At 37.4% G+C, this 21,368-nt stretch overlaps 2 protein-coding genes across 2 annotated transcripts; both read right to left on the reverse strand.

Moving 5' to 3' along the window:
- Positions 1-37: 37 nt before the first annotated feature.
- Positions 38-9,781, reverse strand: LOC308061224 (arylacetamide deacetylase-like 4). Its single transcript, XM_080380876.1, has 4 exons — positions 4,318-9,781; positions 3,721-3,937; positions 1,141-1,204; positions 38-815 (listed from the first exon to the last, which is right to left on the reverse strand). The coding sequence occupies exons 1-4, from the start codon at positions 4,498-4,500 to the stop codon at positions 41-43; spliced, it is 1,239 nt and encodes a 412-aa protein (XP_080237002.1). The 5' UTR covers positions 4,501-9,781; the 3' UTR covers positions 38-40.
- Positions 9,782-9,875: 94 nt separating this feature from the next.
- LOC308061227 (arylacetamide deacetylase-like 4) lies at positions 9,876-21,318 on the reverse strand. The gene is made up of 4 exons (XM_080380879.1): positions 17,172-21,318; positions 14,973-15,189; positions 14,122-14,185; positions 9,876-13,098 (listed from the first exon to the last, which is right to left on the reverse strand). The coding sequence occupies exons 1-4, from the start codon at positions 17,325-17,327 to the stop codon at positions 12,321-12,323; spliced, it is 1,215 nt and encodes a 404-aa protein (XP_080237005.1). The 5' UTR covers positions 17,328-21,318; the 3' UTR covers positions 9,876-12,320.
- Positions 21,319-21,368: the final 50 nt, after the last annotated feature.

The following is a 21,368-nucleotide window of genomic DNA, read 5'->3' on the forward strand; positions in this document are numbered from 1 at the left end:
GAATAATGCAAGACTTGCATCTTTATTCTGAAAAATACTTTTATAAACTGTTTATATACTTCACAGTACTATCCATTATCTTTTTTCCAGATAAAAAGGAAAAAATCCCGTAGCCAAAAAAGGCTAAAATTCCATGGAACCCACTTTCACAATGATACCAGGTCACTTGAACACCATTGTCCTCTAATCGCTTCTTGTATAATAGTCCGTCATCCCTCAGTACATCAAACTCACAGGTCACAATGTAGGATTCAGGGAGCTGGCAAATTATGGAGTCTTCAGCTAAAAGTGGGGAAAATGTTATTGCTAAAAGTTCTTTGACTACTTCATGGACTTCAGGTTTGTATGAAGTGGATTTCTGTGGTACATAGCCTCTAATCTTAAATTCATCAGGAATAATGTCAGCACTTATCCATTTTTTATACTTCCGTTTCATACTCTCAGGAACATGGCAGTTTTGTAGGACATCTTCCAAAACTGATGGTTCTTTATTAAGATAACGAAAACAGAAGTAGATAACTAGCCTCCGAAACAACATGGGGACTGAAGCATTCTGCTGATAGGAAGGCAAATGAAAATCTAGCCCCTGTAGTCCGGGATAGAGTAAGACTTGAGCACGTACTTTTGGGAGATCTTTTTTATTCAGCAGTATTTGGCAAATAACCGTAGCAAAATTAGCTCCACAGCTGTCACCACTAATGATGATGAGAGCAGGATCCACATGATACTCTTCTAAATTCCTCATAAAGTATAAGGTGGCATTGAGACAATCAAAATATTGCCCTGGGTATGGGTGTTCAGGAGCCAAACGATAACTGAAATGTCAACAGTATTGTGGTTATTGTCAAAGTAATTATAAAAATCTAACTTGTGTTGTTCATGGTTGACTGGTATGATAGTTATGTAGGCCTTTTTTCCTAATTTTTAAAGATTATATTTGGTTTTAACTAGTGTAGATTGGAAAGAAAAATTAATGGTATTAGAATACTTTGCCTATAAGCACACTTCTAAATTAAACGAAAGGCTAAAGCAAAAAATAGGGAGCCCAATCTAAAAAAAGTATTTTCAGCAGATTTTTCAGAAGTGTTTCAACACTGAACTGTATTACCACAAATACTTCTATGTAAAAGTAGCACTTACCCAACAGACGCAACCACTGAGTTGCATTTTTTGGCAATATATCGGCATATTCTTTCAAAAGCTCCTAAAGAGAAAGTTTAATAGAAATCATGTTTTAAAAATCAAATATCCTTTTGAAATGAAAATATAGATCCCTGAACCTATGCGTTGTGGAAGGCACTGCAACATGAGACCGATGAGTAACTTGTGTTACGCAATGCAGTCTTTACATGTTAACACATTCTCTGGTTATTGGTCAGTGGCTGTTAGGGCATAAGCGTGTAAGAATGGTAATACTAGGAAAAAACAGAAGTCTGTCTAGGCTGGTATTGCACCTCAGCTGGTAGTCAGCAAAAGATGGCTAAGGAGAAGCATAAGCTGAGGACAAGCATGTAGTAATAAGAAGCATACAAAAAGTTGAGGCTCAGAGAACTCCTTTGAGACAGAAACCCTGTCTTTATATTTAATGCCATTGATTAATATTTCTTCCCTGAATTATTCAAACCACTTCTCAAAGCCATGATTTTAACATTAACAACTTTATGCATTGAAAATGTCTATAGCTTGCTTACAAACATGTAAAGAACCATTTCTGTTTGCTCATTTTGTACCTGGCATTCACTACTTCTATTTGGTGACATACCATCACCTCAGTCTCCTTTATTCATGTATTTGCTGACTCATTTAAAAAAAATTAAATTCATTTGTGAAGCATGGCTGCCATTCATAAGGATTTTAAGGAGTAAGTCATGTTTATATGCCCAATGATCCTGTTCATTGTAGCTTCTGCTAACTTGCTAGTTGCAGACTTCAGGCTTACTAGTATGTAGATTCCCCAAGTCCCTTTAAAAGCTTGTCCTTATGTTGCTTTCCTGTTACCAAGTACGATCGGGAATTCAAACGGAAGGTCACATGATACAGTCAGTGTATCGGTATGGGTATTATATTAATCCATGGCATATGATACAGCTCCCTCAGTGTCCTGATTGTGCAACAGCAATTGTGTTGTGAACAACAACTACAACTATGCAACTTTGTGGTGTGTTTTTTAATTCCAGCAATGGCAATTTACCTTTCACTTGATTGGAAGAGGCTTATCTCTTGAGTCCACCCAAACTAGCTCTAGAACTGGAAGCATCACAGCTGGTGTCAGCCTAACACTCCACCCAGATTAACATGCTCTGCAGTGAAACAAGGGTAGATTATTTCTGCCACAGTGCAGAATGGAACCTCAGTTACTAGAGGTTACATTATTGTTTCTGCATGATGCTCAATGAAGCTAGGGAGACTCTAACTCATTTGCAGGTAACTGAAGTCTGGCTAATGTAGTGCTAGTGGAGACTTACCCTTTGAAACAGTAAAGGTTTCAAACCCCACAAACTTCCCTGTCTGACCCCTGGAATGAAGCCTGGGTTTCCGTGTTAGGTGCCCTGGCTTCCAGACAACGCACACATAGACTTGGTTGCTCAGAAAAAGATTCAGAATGATTAGGAGGCTGAGCCAGCAGCTACTGAGGCAATCAAAGGGTTGTCTCCCTTTCTGAAAAAGAAATAAAGCATTCTGTGCAGTGTTATCACAAGGATCAAACTCTCCCAGACTGCTTCTATTTTTAATGCTCATTTATTATTTATATTTCCCTTCATTTTCATTCCTTGTTTGCATGAATGGGAATATATGTACAGATTAGGTTTTTAATGTATTTAAATTCTATTTTGGACCATGTTATATCTTTTAGACTTCCTTTGATGCATGGACTGCAAGTTGAGAAACACTGACTTTTGCAGTGTTTCTACACAAAAGTTGAGTGCTGAGCGCAGAAGTATATCTTAAATTCTGTACCTTGAGGCCCTACCCAAGCTTACAGGAAATACTTCAGTCCAATTGAGATCCAAAACTAAAAATTTCTCCTTGAGAAGTAAGCAAAGCATTGTTCCAAAGAAGGAAGCCAGAATATACTCTTTTTAGCAACAGCATTGCCATTTTCATGATACTGTAATTATTCCAGAAAGTAGATCTAGGCTGAGTTCCATATCAACCTAAAAGGATTTTAAGGTACATTTTCAAAAAAGATGGAGTACAGAGAATGAGAGAAGAGCCATAGATTCCAACTCTTACTCCAGGACTGTTGCTGTATCTTATTTTTAGCTAGCCATTAGTTAAGGTACAAGAACATCCTGTGAGCTGATCTTCCCTCACAGTGACCTAAGCATACGTGTTTTGTTTTAATGGTGTCTCTTTCTCGGCCCCAGCAAACTGAATCTTTCTCAGAACAGCTTCAACAGGAGGAGCAGAGTCCCTTTGCTGTTAGCTGACAGCTGATTGAGGGGTTTCTGAATCACAATTCTGGAGTTAGAAGCCTCAGGTCTGCTAAGAGCTGCTTTCATCAACTTTGCCTGTAGCCCAGAGGAAGCAGAAATGTGATTACCTGGACTGTGCACTAGACTATTAATTCCACAAGGTGTTTTGCATTTGTATTGGGACTGATTACAAAGGCTATGGTCATTAGAAAGGACAGGTGAGAGACTGACTGACACATGTCTGAAGGTAAAAGTGTAAAAGGTTTGGATTTGATTTTAAAAACAAAACTTGCTGATTTCTTACTAATGCTCCCAAATGTGCCAGCGCCTCCATGAAAATACAGTATTCCTCTTCTTTTGCCAGTAGGTGGCCATTTAGGCTGATAAATCCTCAATTGTACCTCATCTGCTTTGACATCTTTGATAAGAAGTTTTGAATCTCTCCATGGTGGTATTCCATCTAGCATAACTCGCAATAAGCTTAAATCACTGCAGATCCCTAGCTTCTCCAAAATCTTTCCCTGTGGAAAATAAAGAATTTGGAAGAAGAAGAGTAATGTAGGCTTGCTTCTGAATAGATAGCATTATTAAATATACATGCAGTTTAATAGGTACAGAATACATGCAGTTATTTTTTAATTCTCATGTGAAAGTTTTCCAATGTATAGTGGCTGTAGTTTGACAGATTCACTGAAAAATCTAAATAAGCTTTTAAGATCAGTCGTATCAGTTTTATGAGTTAATTTAACATGATGTGGTTCATATAGCAATGCTTACAGGCTTCAGGAGAGTGAATTGCTTCTTCTTGTCTTTTTTTTTTTTCTTAAGTCATTGTCTTCCTGCTCCCAAATATCCTACCAAAATAAAAGTGAAAACCCCAGTTATAAGAAAGTTAACTTACCAAGACCATGGTTGTAAGCAACAATGAATGGAAAAACCGAAGCTTTAGAGGTTGGTCAATTCCAGGTGGCAGTTCTGAATTGAAAAAATCATAAAACAACCCGCCCAAAACCAGTGCTGGTATTATAACAGGAGAAATTAAACCCATTCCTATTATTGCTAAAATTGTATAAACCAATGCCATTTCACTTCGACAGAAGTGAACGCTTAAAAAACCTATGCTGTCTTAAGCCTTGTTTTCAAGTGTTTCTGAGGTGTCTTCACAGGAGACTAAGCACTCAGTTCATAAGCAGAATAAAAAGTTTATTAATGTTGCAATACCATAATTTTCTCCACCCTTCTTTTGTTAATGATATTACCGGCAACACTTCCTTATACTAAAATAAAGGCAGGGGGAAGCTTCTACCCTTTACAAAAGGTGGAATTCAAAGTACATGGAATTGATTTGTATCATGAGTTCTTCACGAACAATGAGAAATTATTATTATTCAGAGGGGCCCTTAACTGAGGATTGTCAGTGTTTGGTTCATTGTGGGTTCATTATGGATGGACATTCCTGTTGTAGTGTTAAATTTTAGTGATGTGGGGCTACTTGCAGTTGTCATCAAGGTATATACCTCTCTGAGAAGAAAAATACTCAAATCCACGTGTTTTTGATAAACTTTGTTTCATAGTGGAATGCACAGAGACATTAATTCTTTAATTTTGGTTTAAATAAGAGTACATTTACTTGGTGTATAACCTGTGATATGCTCTGTCAGACAGATTTGCTCTGTTTATGTGATGTATGTCTACATTACTTCAGCTGTGCAAGATAGATGTTTTACGCATAGATACCGCTCTTCACATCAGAGTAGGAATACAAGTAAAATCAGTGCTAGACAGTGCAAGTCTTAATGTACATTAAAGTCTCTCCAGATACATGGTGGTGTGTTTGTAGATTTAAGTCATTGTTGTTTCTGGTAAAGGCTTTTCACTAATTAAACTCTCAGAATTTTATTTTCATTGTAATTCTTGTTTGTAGTTCAATGTACAGGCATTAGGTATACATGTGTATTAGAGAGGAATGATTAAAGTTGGTGGCAGTTGTTTGGTGAAATAATTTTTCTGGTTTGTATTCTTCTTAGCAGAATGTCATTTCCACACAATTTTGAAGTTACAGCTCCCAAACTTTTTCCTCTCCTGGCTTTTAAAGTGAAATTCCAGTCTGAAAACTGAATCAGTCCTTAGCTTCATTAGCACAGTATTTAAAGCAAAGCAAAAATTTTTACACAATTGTAGCTTGTGGAGACAAGAATGTGTGGGATAAAGCAACCAATTTGCACCAACATTTGTGAAATGGGCAGATTGTGGGCTGTTCACAGTAAGAGCTTTGCCTTGGCTGGGGTTGGCTGTCCCTTACATGGAGCATAAATCTAGCAATATAGTTCCTTACAAATGTCAGACTAGTGCTGAAGCCAAACCCAGACTGTGGTCAACGCTCATTCTGTCCTAAGCTTATCAACATATATCTGCAGGGCTTTTTCTGCAACACAGTAGGGTCATCCTGTGGATGGTTTTGGTTATTAGTTCTATAAATAGTTTCTCTGTAGTGTGATATTATAGCACAGTCTGTGGGGTTTTTATTATTTGTTTTGCTGTATTTTCCCAGCAAAACAGCAGAACACCACAGTTGTTATTAAGTGCTTATTTCCGATGTCTGTGCCATCAATCCAAATATCCTGAAATAAGTTAACACATGGAGATCAGCTTTGAATATTGTGTTTCAGCATTCTTGATAGTTTCTTATGTTTGAATCCTCAGAGGAGGAAAATTCTGTGCTTTCAGAAGAACCTGTAAACAAGAATAGTAAACTCATAAAGGCACTTAACAACTGCAGTGGCAGTAAATGAAACTTTTAAGAGCAACCAATAACAATTAAATACCCAACACTTGGAATAAATCAGTTCAGATTGAAAACTTAATACCAAAGAGGACATGTATGTCTGCTGTAGCTGTATAAGCTGTTGCTGACACTGCACTGGCAGGAGTCTTTTCTTCACAGTATTCAGTGAGTCAATAATTAAACGTCTTTCATCAAAACCAAAACACCTCACAGATGCCATCTCTGTTTTGAAACTTTGATGGGTCTGATAGAGTGGAAGGAATATTTCTTTACTGTCTTTTTTATTAAAAAATTAATTTAAAAAGGGACAGTCTGGGGTTTTTGGTTTCTGTTTGTTTGTGTTTTGATGTTATGCCCTGGCAGTTGTCTTCAGTAAGAACCTTGTACAGTCATGACAGTCTGAACAAAAATCTTTCAGTTATGCATTATAGCCCTTCTGTTGTTAAAGAAATCTTGGTTAAGTAATGTTTCAGAATAGTATCTTAATATTTTACTCTTGAGCTCTTAATATTTTACTCTTAAAGCATACTCAGAGTATGCTTAGTTAGAGCATATTCTAACTGTATGCTATGTCAGCACCTCAGTCCTTTTACAACAGTTTTCATGTTTTTCCAGAATCAAGCAAATCCCAATGTCTTTGAGCTACTCTGTCCTTCTTGGGATGCTCATATTCACAACTGTTTCATGATACTTGGTGTGTCATATTCAAAAATGCTCAAGTGACTCAAATAATCCTGTTGCTGCATGTCACTTTACTACTGATGCTTGTTCAGAGGTGCTTCAGATATTTTCAGTCTGGTCAGCCATTCCTGTACCTGCAGATGTATGGGTAGAGATATCTATGATCACTGTCAGTCTTGCATGTTTCTAACAGTCACTGGGTTTTTTGGTTTTTTTTTTCTCAATCATTTTTTGAGGTGTTAAATTGTGAAAAAAATGTTTTATTCCCTTTCAACCCACTCCATGAAGTGAGTGCCTTACATCTTTGCAAGCAAAAAGGCTTTCTCTCTTTCTTGCAGTAGATAGATATCCATCTTGGATAAAAAGTTACTAATAGTAGCTCTTTAAACTGTAGGGTTTTGCTGATGTGTTTTGCTACATCCATTCTTTCATTCTTTCAGCAAACTTGATGCAAAACCCCAACTTCCACAAAGTCTTCACCTATTCATAGATGAGAACAGCCTTGCATTAGGTAAAGAAGTCGGGAGAGATTCCACTAAACTGGTGAAAATTAACACAGCCTGGAGTGTGGCATTGTAATGTGCATTATGGATGTGCATATGGTTCTTTATTCTTACAAAACAGTCAGCTACTTGGATCTCATGAAACCGATACTTTATTCATTGAATTTAGTGTTGCTGGAGACTGACAGGTTTAATATATCAATTGATGATAGTTGAGTAAATTCTTCATTTTCTCATCAGCAATCCTCTGTTTATGCAAGAGATTAGTCACCTCTAAAATTAATTATTTTCTTAACTTTTCAGCGTAGTTCTAATGGTCCTAGTAATGATAGGGAGGCCAAGTATTATAACAATACCTATTCAAAGAAATATGATCTTTGCTGGGTTTTCCCCAGGCTTAACCTGTCAGGTTTTGTTAAGCTTATGTAGCTGTGTAATCACAGACCTCTTTGTAGATTGAGAATGTGTAAAAACTCATCAACTTCACATCAATAATCTATCAGTGTAAGAGGCAGGTAGCTTTCAAACCAAACACTAACAAAGGCAAAAGTGTAAGGTTGGTTGGTGCTAATGAGTTATGTTAATGTCATGTGTTACTGTTTTTCTTGTAATGTCTTTATGTAAAATATTGCAAAACATTTCACTTGTGATTGTAGCCTGTGTTTCCTAACACAGCCTACAGTTAGCCTATAGTTAGTTGACTGTTGGTGGAGCTACTATGTGTAATACAGGAAATACTACAAGGATTAACTAAAGCATGGATAAGTAGCCAGCTGTAATGACTGAGGTATCGATTCTGACAAGTATAGCCGGACTTAACAACTAACTGGAAGGCATAAAGCTAAGAAAACAGGAAAAAATATGTATACCAAAGAGGAATTAACAGCAGAAATAACAGCTTCTGATACATTCCTTTTTTCTTTTTTTTTAATGCACATTTCAAATTGAAACACTCTGGTAAATATAATTTGCCTGGCTTTTTTATTTTATTTTATTTATTTAGGTAATTTAGTAGGACAGTTAGGCTGTGTATTGCAATTTCACTAACTTTGTTTTTATTAAGTAAGCATGTAAGAAAAATTATCGTCCTCCAGGTCACATTTCTTCTCTTGTATTTATGTAAACAAATGACTGAAAACATCTCAGACTTCTTCATACCTGTAAGCCTTATTCTTCCCATCTGTGAAATGGTTTTAGCATGCTCTTTACAGTGACAATAAGATGCTTTAAGAAATTACAGCTTAGTATGTGCTTTATGATGCTGTTTTATAAAGCTGCTATGTATTTGCTTGATTTATCTTCTTCATTTAGCCTGCCTCCTACCTACTTTCTGGTGTCCTCCCTTTTTGTTATCTCCATCTCCCCACCCACATGAGTAGCTACTCCCTGTGCATTTTGCCCTTACTTACGACTGGAAGCCATCTTCCATTTAGTCTGCCATAAATCTTTATTTTAACCTTTCCTTTCTTCCTCTAAGTTATTCTTTGAAGTCTGTCCCTTCCAAATGACTCCTAGCTTAAACATCTGCTGACAAATTCTGCAGTAAAAGGCTGTACTGTATAAAAAAAAATTGAAAAAATTATGACAAATACTAAGTTCTAGCATTCAGTGATGGAAATTCAGATCTTGTGCTTTACAGTTCAGAGCAGGTATATTTTTGAAATGGTGACTCAACAGAAGGGTTTTTTTGTTATGTAGCATTTTGAAATGTGGACAAGTTCTTGGATATATGTGTCTCAGTAGCTGTGCAGTTCTGTTTCTCAGAATGGATGAACTCTGCTCCATGCAAATGGAGTCCAAATAAACTGCTCTGGAACATCCACCTGGATTTTCATGACAGGGCACCACGCCAAGATGTATTCTTGTTAAGCCATAAGTAGTTGCAATGTAAATATGTAAACCACAACTGGCCTTAATTTGCTGTGGCCAGATTTGTCTGAGACTCATTACTCCAAGTATTTAGGTTAGCAGTTTCTTCACTATCATGAGACAGTCAGTGAGCACAATGAATCATTGAGGTAATGCGTAATCAGAGAAAGAAGACTGATAGGAATAAAGCAGCCATCGTTTGCAGGATTATGCCTATTTATTTCAGGAGCCATAAGGAGAAAGTGCATCATATGCAGGCAGTAATGTTAAATGCTTTTAAATAAATAACAATCTTTATAAATAGTAGAGTTAATACATTTGGAATGTTTTCTATTTGCCTGCTTATTTTTGAAAATACTTGCTGTTATATATTAACTTTTAAATAGAAAGGTACAAAGAGGTTCTGTAAAGACAGCAAAGCAGAAGATAATTGAAGTTGTAGACTTCTGTAATAAACCACTGTAACTTGATTGGTTTAGAACAGGTAATCTAACTTTAAAATCATTGTGGTTTAAAAGGTGCTCTGTTATTAAAAATAACAGCTTCAGTCTATGAAGACATAACAACAGGTTCGGTAAAAGTACTTAAAGCATGGATTGACTTTTTGTAATGTGTTTCGGGTACTCGTCTTCTGTGCCCAGAGCACAAAGAAGTTTGCCAGTTTATTCTGCTGGCATTAGAAACTCAATTGTGTACTGACATCTGGTGATGGGAATGATGCACAACAACTTTTCTTTTACTTAATTTCTTTTAACATCTTCCTGTAACACATAGCTGCACAAATAGTGTCAGGAGCTCCCAGCTGTACTGAACTTTCCAGCATTTCACCAGTTTTCAGGTCTTGACAGTGTTCTGATCTGTTCCTGAATCCTTTTATTTGTGATATACTGCCTTTGTGCCAAAGTCTAGCTAAAGAAATGTGGCTCATGTCCATGTTATTTAGTCTTACTACCTCTGTAGTGGACCAGCCTTGTCCACAGCCTGTTACTGCCTGGGGAGCATCATGGCATGGTCTGCCTCTTTACTCAGGATGTAAACTCTAGAGTTAATTATCACCTCAGGCATACTCGCCTTCCCTTTTGGAAGGAACTAGTTGTTTCTGTTGAGATGGGAAGCAACTGCCATATCTAAGGAAACTTATTTTTCAAGATTATATTTTCCTACGTTCTTTATGGGTAAAGACTCCTTGATAACCTAGCAGTTACCTAGGTTAAAAAAAATAATAAAAAAAAATCTGTAGTATCTTCAGCATGCCTTCTTCGGGGTTTAATACCCATGAGAGATTTGACAGTTGTCAGCCTTTGTCTTAGTCTGACTTCTTCTGTATTCTAGCATTGGGAATCTACTCTTCTATTACTTTATGGACAAACTGCCACTGACATCAATGGAGCAAGTAAATCTTAGCGTTAGTGGGATAGGTTGCCCACATGAAAAACGCAGCATTCAAAAATTGGTTTTAACTGATAAGTGTGTCTAGAAATCAGGAAAATACTGTAGAAGATTTTTCGGGCTTTTTGCTTATTCAAATTGTACTCATTCAGAAAGGGCATATGGAAGAGCCCTGTAAAATTTCCTCTTTTTTCCTGAGTGTAACTGAATGTCATTCATATTGTTCTGTTTTATTTTTTTTTATTTTCTCATATGCTGAATATAGATAATATAGCCATGCAGAGCATGGCAGAATGTCCTTCTGTTGCTTGTAGGGTGTCTTCTGCTGGAACACTTACCTTACATAACTGTCTGCCACATGGCATTGCTTTTGATTATAGTTTAAATAAGCCAGTGGTGGGCAGAAAATATGTACAATAACATCAGATAAAGATATTATTATTGATTTTATATGTTAAATCTATAAATTTCCCTGACAAGAATGAAGGTAATTCATAGTATGGGTAGTGTTCTAGGTATTAATTTAAGCAAAGATAGTCAGAAGTTTTGACTGTAAGTAAAATTGCTACCTAGCCCTGCTTCTATTTCTGTGTGGAAATATATGATGCCTCTAAGTATAACTTACTGAAGAATTTAAGATATTAGAGTCTAATGACATTATAAATTATTGTAATGCAAGATATAAGGTTATAATAAAAGCAGAGAGGAAACAGTTATACTGTGAGACACTCAGCTCAGGAGAACAGTGTCATTGAAATGTTTACATTTCTTGGCAATACTTGCTTACATTTCTAAGAAAATATCGGTACACATTTGCCATGCTATTTTGTTTTGTATTGTTACTGATCATTAATCTCATCTTGTTGTAAACAGTTTAAGAACAATGTGAACTTTGATTTCATTATAATTTTTTTTCTTCCTTCTTCATTCTCCTTACTTTGCCATGGCACTTTACATTGTTCCTCTGTGAGGAAGTGCTTCCTGCTTCAAACAGTGCAGGCCTACAGTTAATACAAAGCTCTTTGTAAAGTAACTGATACTACTGTATATTCCCATATATCTTTATCTATATATAAAAGATATATACAGGATTTTAAAAACAGATTTTATATTCCTTAACCAATCCTTTTTATAACATCTGTAGTTTCAGGCCTAACCCTTTTCCTGACCTCCTTTCCTTCCACTTCTTTTATGTCTATGCTCAAATCTTTTCTACTATATTCAATTCTCTTTAAGCATGCTTCAAATTCAGCTTTCACCAGATGTAGGCTTTAATAAATCATTAACTGTGCTCATTATACACTTAACCTTCCATGATTCATTCCGTTACCTGCCCCAAGCAGTCCTCAAATTGCGGTTTGTGTTTTAATATTACCAGAACTTTATTGAGCCAAACGTCATTACAGAACACTTGCCATGGGGACCAGATCTTTTATGGGCACAGGAGAAAACTTTGAAGAGGTGGTAGAAGAAAGGTAAGTTTACCTGATTTTGCCTCTCATAAGAGAAGACGAAGCAAAAGCCATCACCAAGTTGATTTATTGGGTAAAAAGAATACAGATGCACTGCAGAAATTTAAGAAGATGATTTAAGAATAGGAAAATAGACGGTATTTTTTAAAAATCTTTGCAGGCAATAAGAGACAGGAATCAGGAAAGGAAAGCAAGAAATGGAATTTTACATCAATCTTAGAAAATGTACTATCTTTTCCAGGCCTTTATTTCCAGACCGGAATCCTATCACCTTACCATAAAGAGCTAAGAATAATGTTCCATGGAATCCCTCTTGCAGATGGCACCAGGTCACTTTTATACCATGATCCTCTAATCGTTTCTTGTACAGCAGTCCATCATCTCTAAGCACATCAAATTCACAGGTCAAAATGAAAGTCTCAGGAAGTCGAGCAATAACACTGTCTTCAGCTAGCAGTGGTGAAAAAACAGTGTCAAACATAGGCTTGACCACTGCATAGGCTTCTTCTGAGAAAGGATGCTTTGTACTTGGTTTGTAGCCTCTTGTTTTAAACTCATGAGGGATGCAGTCAACATTTATCCATTTCTGATACTTAAGTTGCAAATCTTCTGGAATATGACAACCTTTGAACACTGCTTCCATGACAGACAAGTCTTTATTAAGATACTTCAAACCAAGAGCAAGGGTTCGTTCCTTTAACAAAACGGGGACTCCCTTATTCTGCTGATAAGAAGGCAAATTGAAGTCCACACACTGGAGAAAAGGATATATTAGGATTTGTGCTCTCAGCTTTGGGAGATCTCTTCTGTTCACCAGTGCTTGTGCAACAGCAGCAGTGAGTGTACCTCCACTACTGTCTCCACAGATGATAATGCGGGAAGGGTCTACTCCATATTCTTGTGCAGTCCTCATAAAGTGTACGGTGGCAGTGACACAATCCTCAGACTGGGTTGGATATGGATACTCAGGAGCTAAGCGATACCTAAATATGAGTTAAAGTGTTTTAACATAGTCATATCTAGTGAATGGTCCTCTTGTCATCTTTTCATTCATGTATTTCTTTCTGAAGACAGGAAAATATTCTGAGATAATGACAGCAATAGAATTTATCAGTTATTGCTTTCTTATGTATTATTTGCTATTGTTGTTAATAGTGTACTGACTCCCTCAAACATCTTTGCAAAATACTCCTTTCCCTATCTCTTAGGTGACTGAAGGCACATGCTGGGTTATTGTAGAATTAGGTGGCAAGGCCAGTATGTGTGGCCTTGATATGAACTGTATCAGTTATCAGCAATTCTAATTAGAAATTGCAGTGAAGGTTTCCCAACAAATTGTCAGAGAATATGAGCACAGAAAATTGATAATGAAAATAGGAAAGGTTTTCAGTGGTTTTTTATCAGCTGAGTTCTTTATAAACAGAATCAATAGGAGTTAATCGTTCTTCAAGTATTTTAGGATGTAAACACTAGTTAGTGCAATTTTAATCAGTTTCTAAGACACCAACTTTTTTCCTGAACTTTTAGAAATTGCTTCTTTTAAAAGCTCATCAGAAAAATACTTTTGATGTTTGAAATCAATTGCAGGTTGATTGCAAGTTAAATGTGGATAACCCTCCACCAGTTTTTCAGAACTACTCACTGAAGTGAGTGTTTAGTAGTCTGGGCAACTGTACTTTTACAGGAACAGTTATACTTCAGGCACAGTGTTGGCTTTCACCTTATAGGTGGTTTGGATACAGCTTTAGGAGGCAAAACCATCCTCACCTGTTAGTGGTGGCTACAAATTATAAAATTATTATAATGGATTTTATTTGGAAATAAGCAATTGGAGATTAGGTGACTAATTCTTCCTAAGAGTAATTAGTGCTGTGAAACACATGTGATTATTAAATGTAAGTACTGTATGCACTTTACAAGGATTGTGACTATGTAGTAAAGACTTACAAACCTAGAAGGAGGCACAAATGGCTATCGTATTGTGTGTCTGGATTGACTCCACTTACCCAACAGACACAACCACTGAATTGCTTTTTCTAGCGAAATAGCGGCATGTTCTTTCATAGGCCCCTGTAAAACAAAATATTTCAATGGAACTGTAACTTGCGTTAAAACCAATTTGAATGAAACCATTCTGAAATTCTCTCTATTCTGTGATTAATACTACACTGTAATTCTATTATTGTAGCATGGTCTAATCTGGACATTGCTCACCATTTCATTACTTCTGGGGGAATCTTCTTGCCAGTAAACCCCCTGGAATTTACATGAATGTATTGTTTCATTCTTCTCTTTGAAAAGTCAGTTAATAGAAGGCACCACTGCTGCCACTTCTAAAGCAGTATTGCAGGTGAGAAGTTATTTTAAAAAAACCGCCAACATGAACTCCCCCTGCTAAACCTAGCACAAGGATTTTTCCTGTGCATGTGCTGCTGTCTAATCTCTTACGCCTTTCCAATTCAAATACCAAAATGTTTTTTTTCCTTGTTTTGCCACTGTGAAGACACAGCAGTATACACACATACACATAAGCTTGCACATACATGTGAACACAGACTGGGTTCTTTAAGAAATAAAATTCTAATGAGATTTTCAACTTTTCGCATAAGCATGAAGAAAGAAGAAGACAGGCATTATAAATGATCAGATATTAAAAGTTCTGGATACACAACCTATGTAAAGAGAATTTAACATGATTTCCACTGCATATAAATAAAATTACTCTGCTGTCCTGAAATTAATTTTGTTATTTATAATGTTTAACCTACTAACTCTTCTTGTCATGTAAGAAATACCGAATCAGATCAGAAACTGCATAGTATTTTTAGTTATAGGTCATACTATTTATATTACTTACGTATGCTTCCAAACCGTCCAACTCCTCCATGAAAATAAAGGATTCCTCTTCTTTGGCCAGTGGTTGACATTTTTGGCTGGTAAATTCTTACTTTAACCTTTTCAAACCGTAAGTCCTTGATAAAAAGATGTTTGTCTTTTAATGGTGGTACTCCATCCATTGCAGCCCTGATGAAATGGACCTCTGAGGTGATACCTACTTTGTCCAAAAATTTGCCCTATTAATAAAGGGAAAGAAACCACAGATTAGTGCAGATGTCCGTCTTGGCTTAGGAGTGGGGGTCCAGAGACATGCTGAAGCACAGGACTAGGGTTTGCAGCAACATGCACAGAGCAATGTCTGTGGGAGGGATGTGACAGAGCTGTGCTATCTGTGGTGTTAGGGTCCTCTGGCCTCTGTACACAGGTACACAGGCCTACCGTGTGCACCCCAGAACCTGACTGCACTTCGTGCCAGCCCTTCTACCTAAATCACTGCTGGAATAAACTGGGTACAAGAAGCTTACACAATTATTGATGCAGTAGGTAGCATAATTTAACCAGTCCCTCTATTACCAAGACAGGATCAGTTGTAAGTGGTCTGTCGATTGTTTAGCTTTACCGATATGTCAGTTTTTCTTCTTATAGACTGAATATTGGGTGAAAAAATAAAGGATGAGTTAATGAATTTTTTAGTGAAGAAGTTGTATTAACTTTAAGGTGAGGAGGGGTTTATTTAAGTGTATCCTCATAGGTGAATGCAGACATCTTCTCACAAAATCTATTAGATCGGACACAACTACTTCAAACTGCTTTCTCTCCAGTGACATCACGTGCATCTTTTGTCCCAGCTGAAGACTGGATATGCTAGTAGACTTTAATTTCCCCTGCAGTTTTGACATCGTGACAATCTTTGAAAGGATTTGGCTACTTTGGCGTAACTAATTTGCCCAACAGCAATACCTCAAGTTGCTACGTGACTCTGACTTCACTTGCGTTTAAACTTTTGTATAACCATACATTAATATTCTTATCTTTCTGCTTCTTTGAGATGATGTGGTACAGTGCTTTCGCTTGGCCTCTCAGAAGAGGTCAGCAGAAAAGGTACAAAATTATAAGATCAGAAGTTAAAAACCACATTAATCACCATTTTATTTCCAAATTCTGAAGTTCAGCTTTTTCCATATGAATTAGACAAAGATAAAATTTGTCTGATGAATAAGGAGTATTCATACAGTGTTTTGAAAATGTGGAAGTCCACACATTGTAGAGTAGATGTAGAAAATTTAATTTGACTTCTGTTGCTCTTCTGTTTCACTGCATTGCTTTGCTGTGGCAGCAGTGTTCAGGCCCGGGTGGGGCACTTCTCCAGAGACGTGATGAGTCAGTTCATAGGAGCTTACTGGCTGACTTCAAACAAAACTTCATAAGCAATGTAGCAGGGAAAGGGAGGAAGAAAAAACACTGGAACATGAAATTGAAGTGAAATGTGATACTCAAGTCAAAGAAACTGATTATTTTTTTTCACAATTCAAAGAACTAAAAGAAAAGAAGCTTGATTTTAGGTATCACAGAAGTGTTTTTAAAATGACAGAGGCAACAGTTAATTCAGCAAAGAATAGGTGTTGAAACAGAAAGACAAGTAGAAGTCACATTTTAGTTTTGAAGCGAAGCAAGTATGAAAAACAAGGGAGGATCAAAAATGTGCCAAAAACAATGACAGAGAAAGACAGCTTTAATACTATGTGTACTATCTCAAAAAAGAAAATCATATAGACATATTGAAAGGCAAAAGATGATGAGTGTGGCAGTTGTCTTTCAGAAGACTCAGAGTACACAGCTGTAGAAAGGAGCTGAAGTCACAAACATTATTGAGTTGCTCCTTCTGTAAGTAAGTTACACAGCGCAGAAGTTCCACATATACAGTGCAGTAAGTTTCTGAAGCCTTCCAGCAGTGCATCGAGGCAACAGGATTAAAAAGCTAAAACACAGGCCATCAGAAAACACTGGGAATTACACAGTCTGCAGAATTTATTTTTCCATATTGTTACCTTTGGTGCTCTGTAGCAAGCAGCAGAGTCTGTTACATCCAGCTGAGCTGAAGGTATCTGCAGTGGTTCTCACATCACCAAATAAATCCAGTGGCATATTTCCAATATATTTAAACACTGATTCTAAAAAAACCTCAGCAATCCATTACCCCTCTGATAGCTTTACTTACCAGACCAAACCCGAAGTTCAGGATGTAATGAAAAAGGTAAAGCTTTCGGCGCTGACTAATTCCATGAGGGATGTCTGCCATGGGGTGTTCATAATAGAATGCCATTGCCACAAAGACAGTCAAAACAGCCAGAAAAGTCACTAGGAGGAGTTCCATCTCACTGTAGTGTTAGGAGCCAAACAGAAGAACCAGCTGTGGCTTCTTTCCCCCTCTGGCTTTTGAAGGATTTCTGAAGGTAAAGGCAAAGGATTAGCAATTCTCTTCATATCCCATCATTCAGCTTTTAAAAATGCCAATAGGAAGATGAAAGTGTGTGGCAATCAAACCATACAATTAAACAGGCAGTAACAATTAGTTGTGGGAGAGGCTTACATAAGCAGTTTTTCGTATTTGCAGCTAACATGTTCTGAGTCTCTGCCTATCAATATAGAAGCCGTACTTGATGTATCATTTGTAGCATCAGTGTTAAAAGAAGACAAAAACTTATGTCTCTCCCTAGTTCTTGAATGCAGTCAAGTCTGTATTATTTCTGAGTTCCTGTGAAACAGGGTTTCGTAGTAGTCATCTTCAGAGCTGCTCAGTTCCTTGGTTTATTGTGCTTCCACACCTTCCTTCTTTAGACTTTTTAATGAAATCAGGGTTTCAGTGTCGCAAACACATTTCATCATCTTTGATGACTGATTTTGTGCACTGCTATGCTGTTGCATCTTTGAGTCTAATGGAACCAGAAGCAGCTAGAGCCTGAAGCGTCAGTGCTTTGCAACTTGCTTCATCCTCCTGGGTAGATTTTCTCCAGCAGTTATGTTTGTTTGGTTTGTGTTTGGTTTTTTAACAGCCTCTTGGTTGAGCCTTACAGTACTGCAGTCTCGGTTTTCTTATTAATATATTACTTACAGATGTCATTCCAGGTAGAGATATGATTCCAGCTAATGAAAACTAGACTTGGACTTCATGGTTTCAGTGCTAGTAGCAATGACTAGGCATCAGCAGCCCATTCTTTTCTGTGTACTCTGTGGTGAGCTTTAGAATCTGTGCCTTCCTCTGGAACAAACATATTTTTCAGTGCAGAAATCACTAGTAATAAGATTTAACGTGAAATAAAGCATCTATAAAGCAAGGCTTTTTCGGTCCATACAATGTCACCTTTGGGAACAGTGTCTTTTGACCAGTCTGCTCAAACTGTGAAGGCAACAGATTGTCACTCTGAAAAATACCAGTATGGGTAAATGGGTGTGTAAAACTTAAAAATAATAAATAAATAGATAGATAGATAGATAGATAGATAGATAAATAAATAAATAAGAATACAAGGAACGAGCTGAACTTGACATGTATATTAACATTAAACTAAACACAGAGAATCCCAGATCTTTAGAATTCAAAATCCATGACCTGTGTAGGAAGGAAGACCTCAGACTTGATTCCTGACTTTAGAAACTTTTTTTATTATTAATTGTTTAGAATAAACAGGAAGGAACTTCATTTTCAAGTCTTGTAATGTGCTCTCTGAGCAGAAGCTGATTCCATGTTCTGCTCCCTCTGGCCAAACTGTTTCTTCATTTTATCCAACAACTCTTTGCAGACTTTCATTTCTCAGTGTCCCCCTTCCCTCTCCCTCCCTTGCCAGAAGGTTATTTACATGCTAGGTGTAAAATCAGGTTGTTTTTTGTTTCTTCTTGTGTCGCACGTGATATAGTCACCCAGCTCAATAAGGGATGTTGATGAAAGGCACGTTGCCTGGTGACTGGGACACTCTCCTGGGAAATGGAAGCGGTGAATTCAGACCCGTCAGGACCAAGGTGCATATAGGGTTCAGCTTTCTTATAGCTCGGAGAAGATCATTAGGAAATACTGTTACACAAAACATGGTTGCAGCTCACTTCTTTAGTGTTTAATAGTGAAAGTAGTTAATCAGCTTTGTGCTAAACTGTGCTGTCCCAATGAGTTAGGTGTGGTCCAAGTATACTTATCAGATTTGGCCCCTCTGGTGATCTAAGAAGTCTCCTGACACTTGTGACGGATCCTTTTACTAAGATTCTTGCCACCTATTGTTCATCTCTTTTCTAAATCTTTTTGGTACCAGTCCTTATGGTAGCCAGGCATATTAACTGGCTTCAGACCTTCCAGCATGCCCACCAACCCCAGAGGCTCCACACAAAATCTGGATGTGCGGGAATCTGGTATCTGCTGTAAAAGAAACAAAGTAGTTAGTTCCTGAAGTAATAGACTGTTTTTTCCTTTAAGCATTGCATTACACAGGTAATGCTTAATGTTTTATAAGCATACACTCAGCAATTTACAAGTTTGCTTGAGTCCCAGAATGGAGAACCATTACCTAAATAATCTTTCAAAGGTATGCTCTCTCTGGCTTCTGATATTTTAACCTTATCTCTTTCTCCTGTGCGATACACCAGAGGCCTTGGCCCCCGAGGCCAAAATCCCATTTTCTCCGACCCCAGGAACTCCCTTTCTTATTAATTTCCAGCGAAAAGCTAAATGTCAGTGCCTGAAATCTTGTTAGTGCTGGGCTGGCACCCTTAAGCTTCTTTTCTGTTATGTAGCTGCACATGCTAAGGGGAGACAGAGACTGAGCCAGTTGCAACATGTATGAAATATTTTCTTGTGTGGTCTCCAGGTGTTTGCAAGAGCTCTGCCTGTCTCTGAATCATGGCGCTGGTAGGCGGCAACTGTGTACTCACCTGCTTAGACTCAGACACACCAAGTGTGACTGGATAGATGCCTGGACTCGGATACTGGGAAACGTTCCTGAGAGAAGGTGCTGCCTGACCCAGGAAGCTCCTTTGGAGTCCTGCAGAGTGTGAGAGCTACCTGGTGCTTCAGGTCTGAGCTGGAGCACTGAACTAGCCTAGTCAAGTCCTCACCAACACACTCTGACTGCCATTAGCTGTAAACTCCTATGCAAAGCATTGACAGGATCTGTTAATGGCCTATTTTGTGTGGTAACTTGTGTGTGCATACTTGTATCCATGTGTACTTGTAGGTATAATTCCTTGTGAAAAGACAGTAATGTGCGTAATTCTGTAGGTGCAGTGTAAGTTTGTCATTGATTGTGTTTTAAGTACTTGAAAATCAATACCAAACTTTGGAAACTATAAAATGTGTTCAAATGAACAAGTATTCTGTCTTAGCAGTGCAAGACACATAGCAGATCTGTAGTTAAAATAAATTAGAGGATAGGAAGTTCCATGGATACAATTAGATCTTGTAACTTTCTAAATTTAGAAGATATGGGAATCACTACTGAAAAACGAATTCATTGTTTCAGCACTTGCTGTTCTTTACTTACCCATCTATACTACCATGGTTATAACCCTCAATACAAATTAAAATGCATGAGTTCAAGAGAGGCAATAATACCACTGATGTATTATAAAGCTACATTTATTAGTATTTGTAGTAAATTAAATACTTACAGATAAAGGACCGCAGAAAAAACTCACAAGTAGATCAGTGTAGAGTTTGGACATTGGCTCATAAATGAGGCCTAAGTCTGGAGATTGAGTAACGGAGAGAAAACAAGTATTGGCTTGCTGAACTGACAAGGAGTATAATACATGCTGCACTGAATGAGATGTGTGTAAAATAGTATGAGATCATATGTGATCATCTCATAACTTAAAACGTACAAGGTGAAACTGTATGGATATCCTTAGTTCTAGCAATTCCAACCATCTTGGTACCTGCAAAGAAGCATCAAAAGAACAAGCCTGCTACAGAAGATGCAAAGAAGAGTGATACAGGAATAAAAATGATCCTGAATAAAGATAAACCTAATGACTGTCACAGGTCTGAGTGAAGTTTGTGAAGACATGCCAAAACCAACTTTAAGCCAGCTTGCTCAGTCCAGATAACAGTACAGCCATGGCAGAACAGCCATGGATTAACTGCTCAAACATTGTCCAGCTCTTTGCATAGCTTTTACAGCAGATACAAACTCTGGTGGCCTAGCTTCAGATACCAACACATGAGCTGGCAAGCCACCCTTCATCTTGAGACCAGAAACCAAAACAAATCCCCAGTGTCACATCAGGTTGCATAACCAAGGCAAATCCTGAAATCCTCAAACAGTGGAACATCTGGAATTTTATCATGCTGTTTACTCCTGGAAGAATTTCTTTGCCTGAAGAGTAAATTGCTACTACCTGCAATAGGAAAAATGAAACAAATAAAGTATCT

Source organism: Falco punctatus, assembly GCF_963210335.1.
Source record: "Falco punctatus genome assembly, chromosome: 3".
NCBI classification, from domain to species: domain Eukaryota; kingdom Metazoa; phylum Chordata; class Aves; order Falconiformes; family Falconidae; genus Falco; species Falco punctatus.

What these genes read in the sequence shown, in the direction of transcription:
- LOC308061224 (XM_080380876.1), bottom strand. Translation starts at nt 4,500, where the DNA reads ATGGCATTGGTTTATACAATTTTAGCAATAATAGGAATGGGTTTAATT. An exon ending in TGCTTACAACCATGGTCTTG is followed by an intron (nt 3,938 to 4,317) that starts GTAAGTTAACTT and finishes TATTTTCCACAG; the next exon opens with GGAAAGATTTTGGAGAAGCT. An exon ending in TCAGTGGTTGCGTCTGTTGG is followed by an intron (nt 816 to 1,140) that starts GTAAGTGCTACT and finishes TTGACATTTCAG; the next exon opens with TTATCGTTTGGCTCCTGAAC.
- LOC308061227 (XM_080380879.1), bottom strand. Translation starts at nt 17,327, where the DNA reads ATGGAACTCCTCCTAGTGACTTTTCTGGCTGTTTTGACTGTCTTTGTG. An exon ending in TGAACTTCGGGTTTGGTCTG is followed by an intron (nt 15,190 to 17,171) that starts GTAAGTAAAGCT and finishes CTTTATTAATAG; the next exon opens with GGCAAATTTTTGGACAAAGT. An exon ending in TCAGTGGTTGTGTCTGTTGG is followed by an intron (nt 13,099 to 14,121) that starts GTAAGTGGAGTC and finishes ACTCATATTTAG; the next exon opens with GTATCGCTTAGCTCCTGAGT.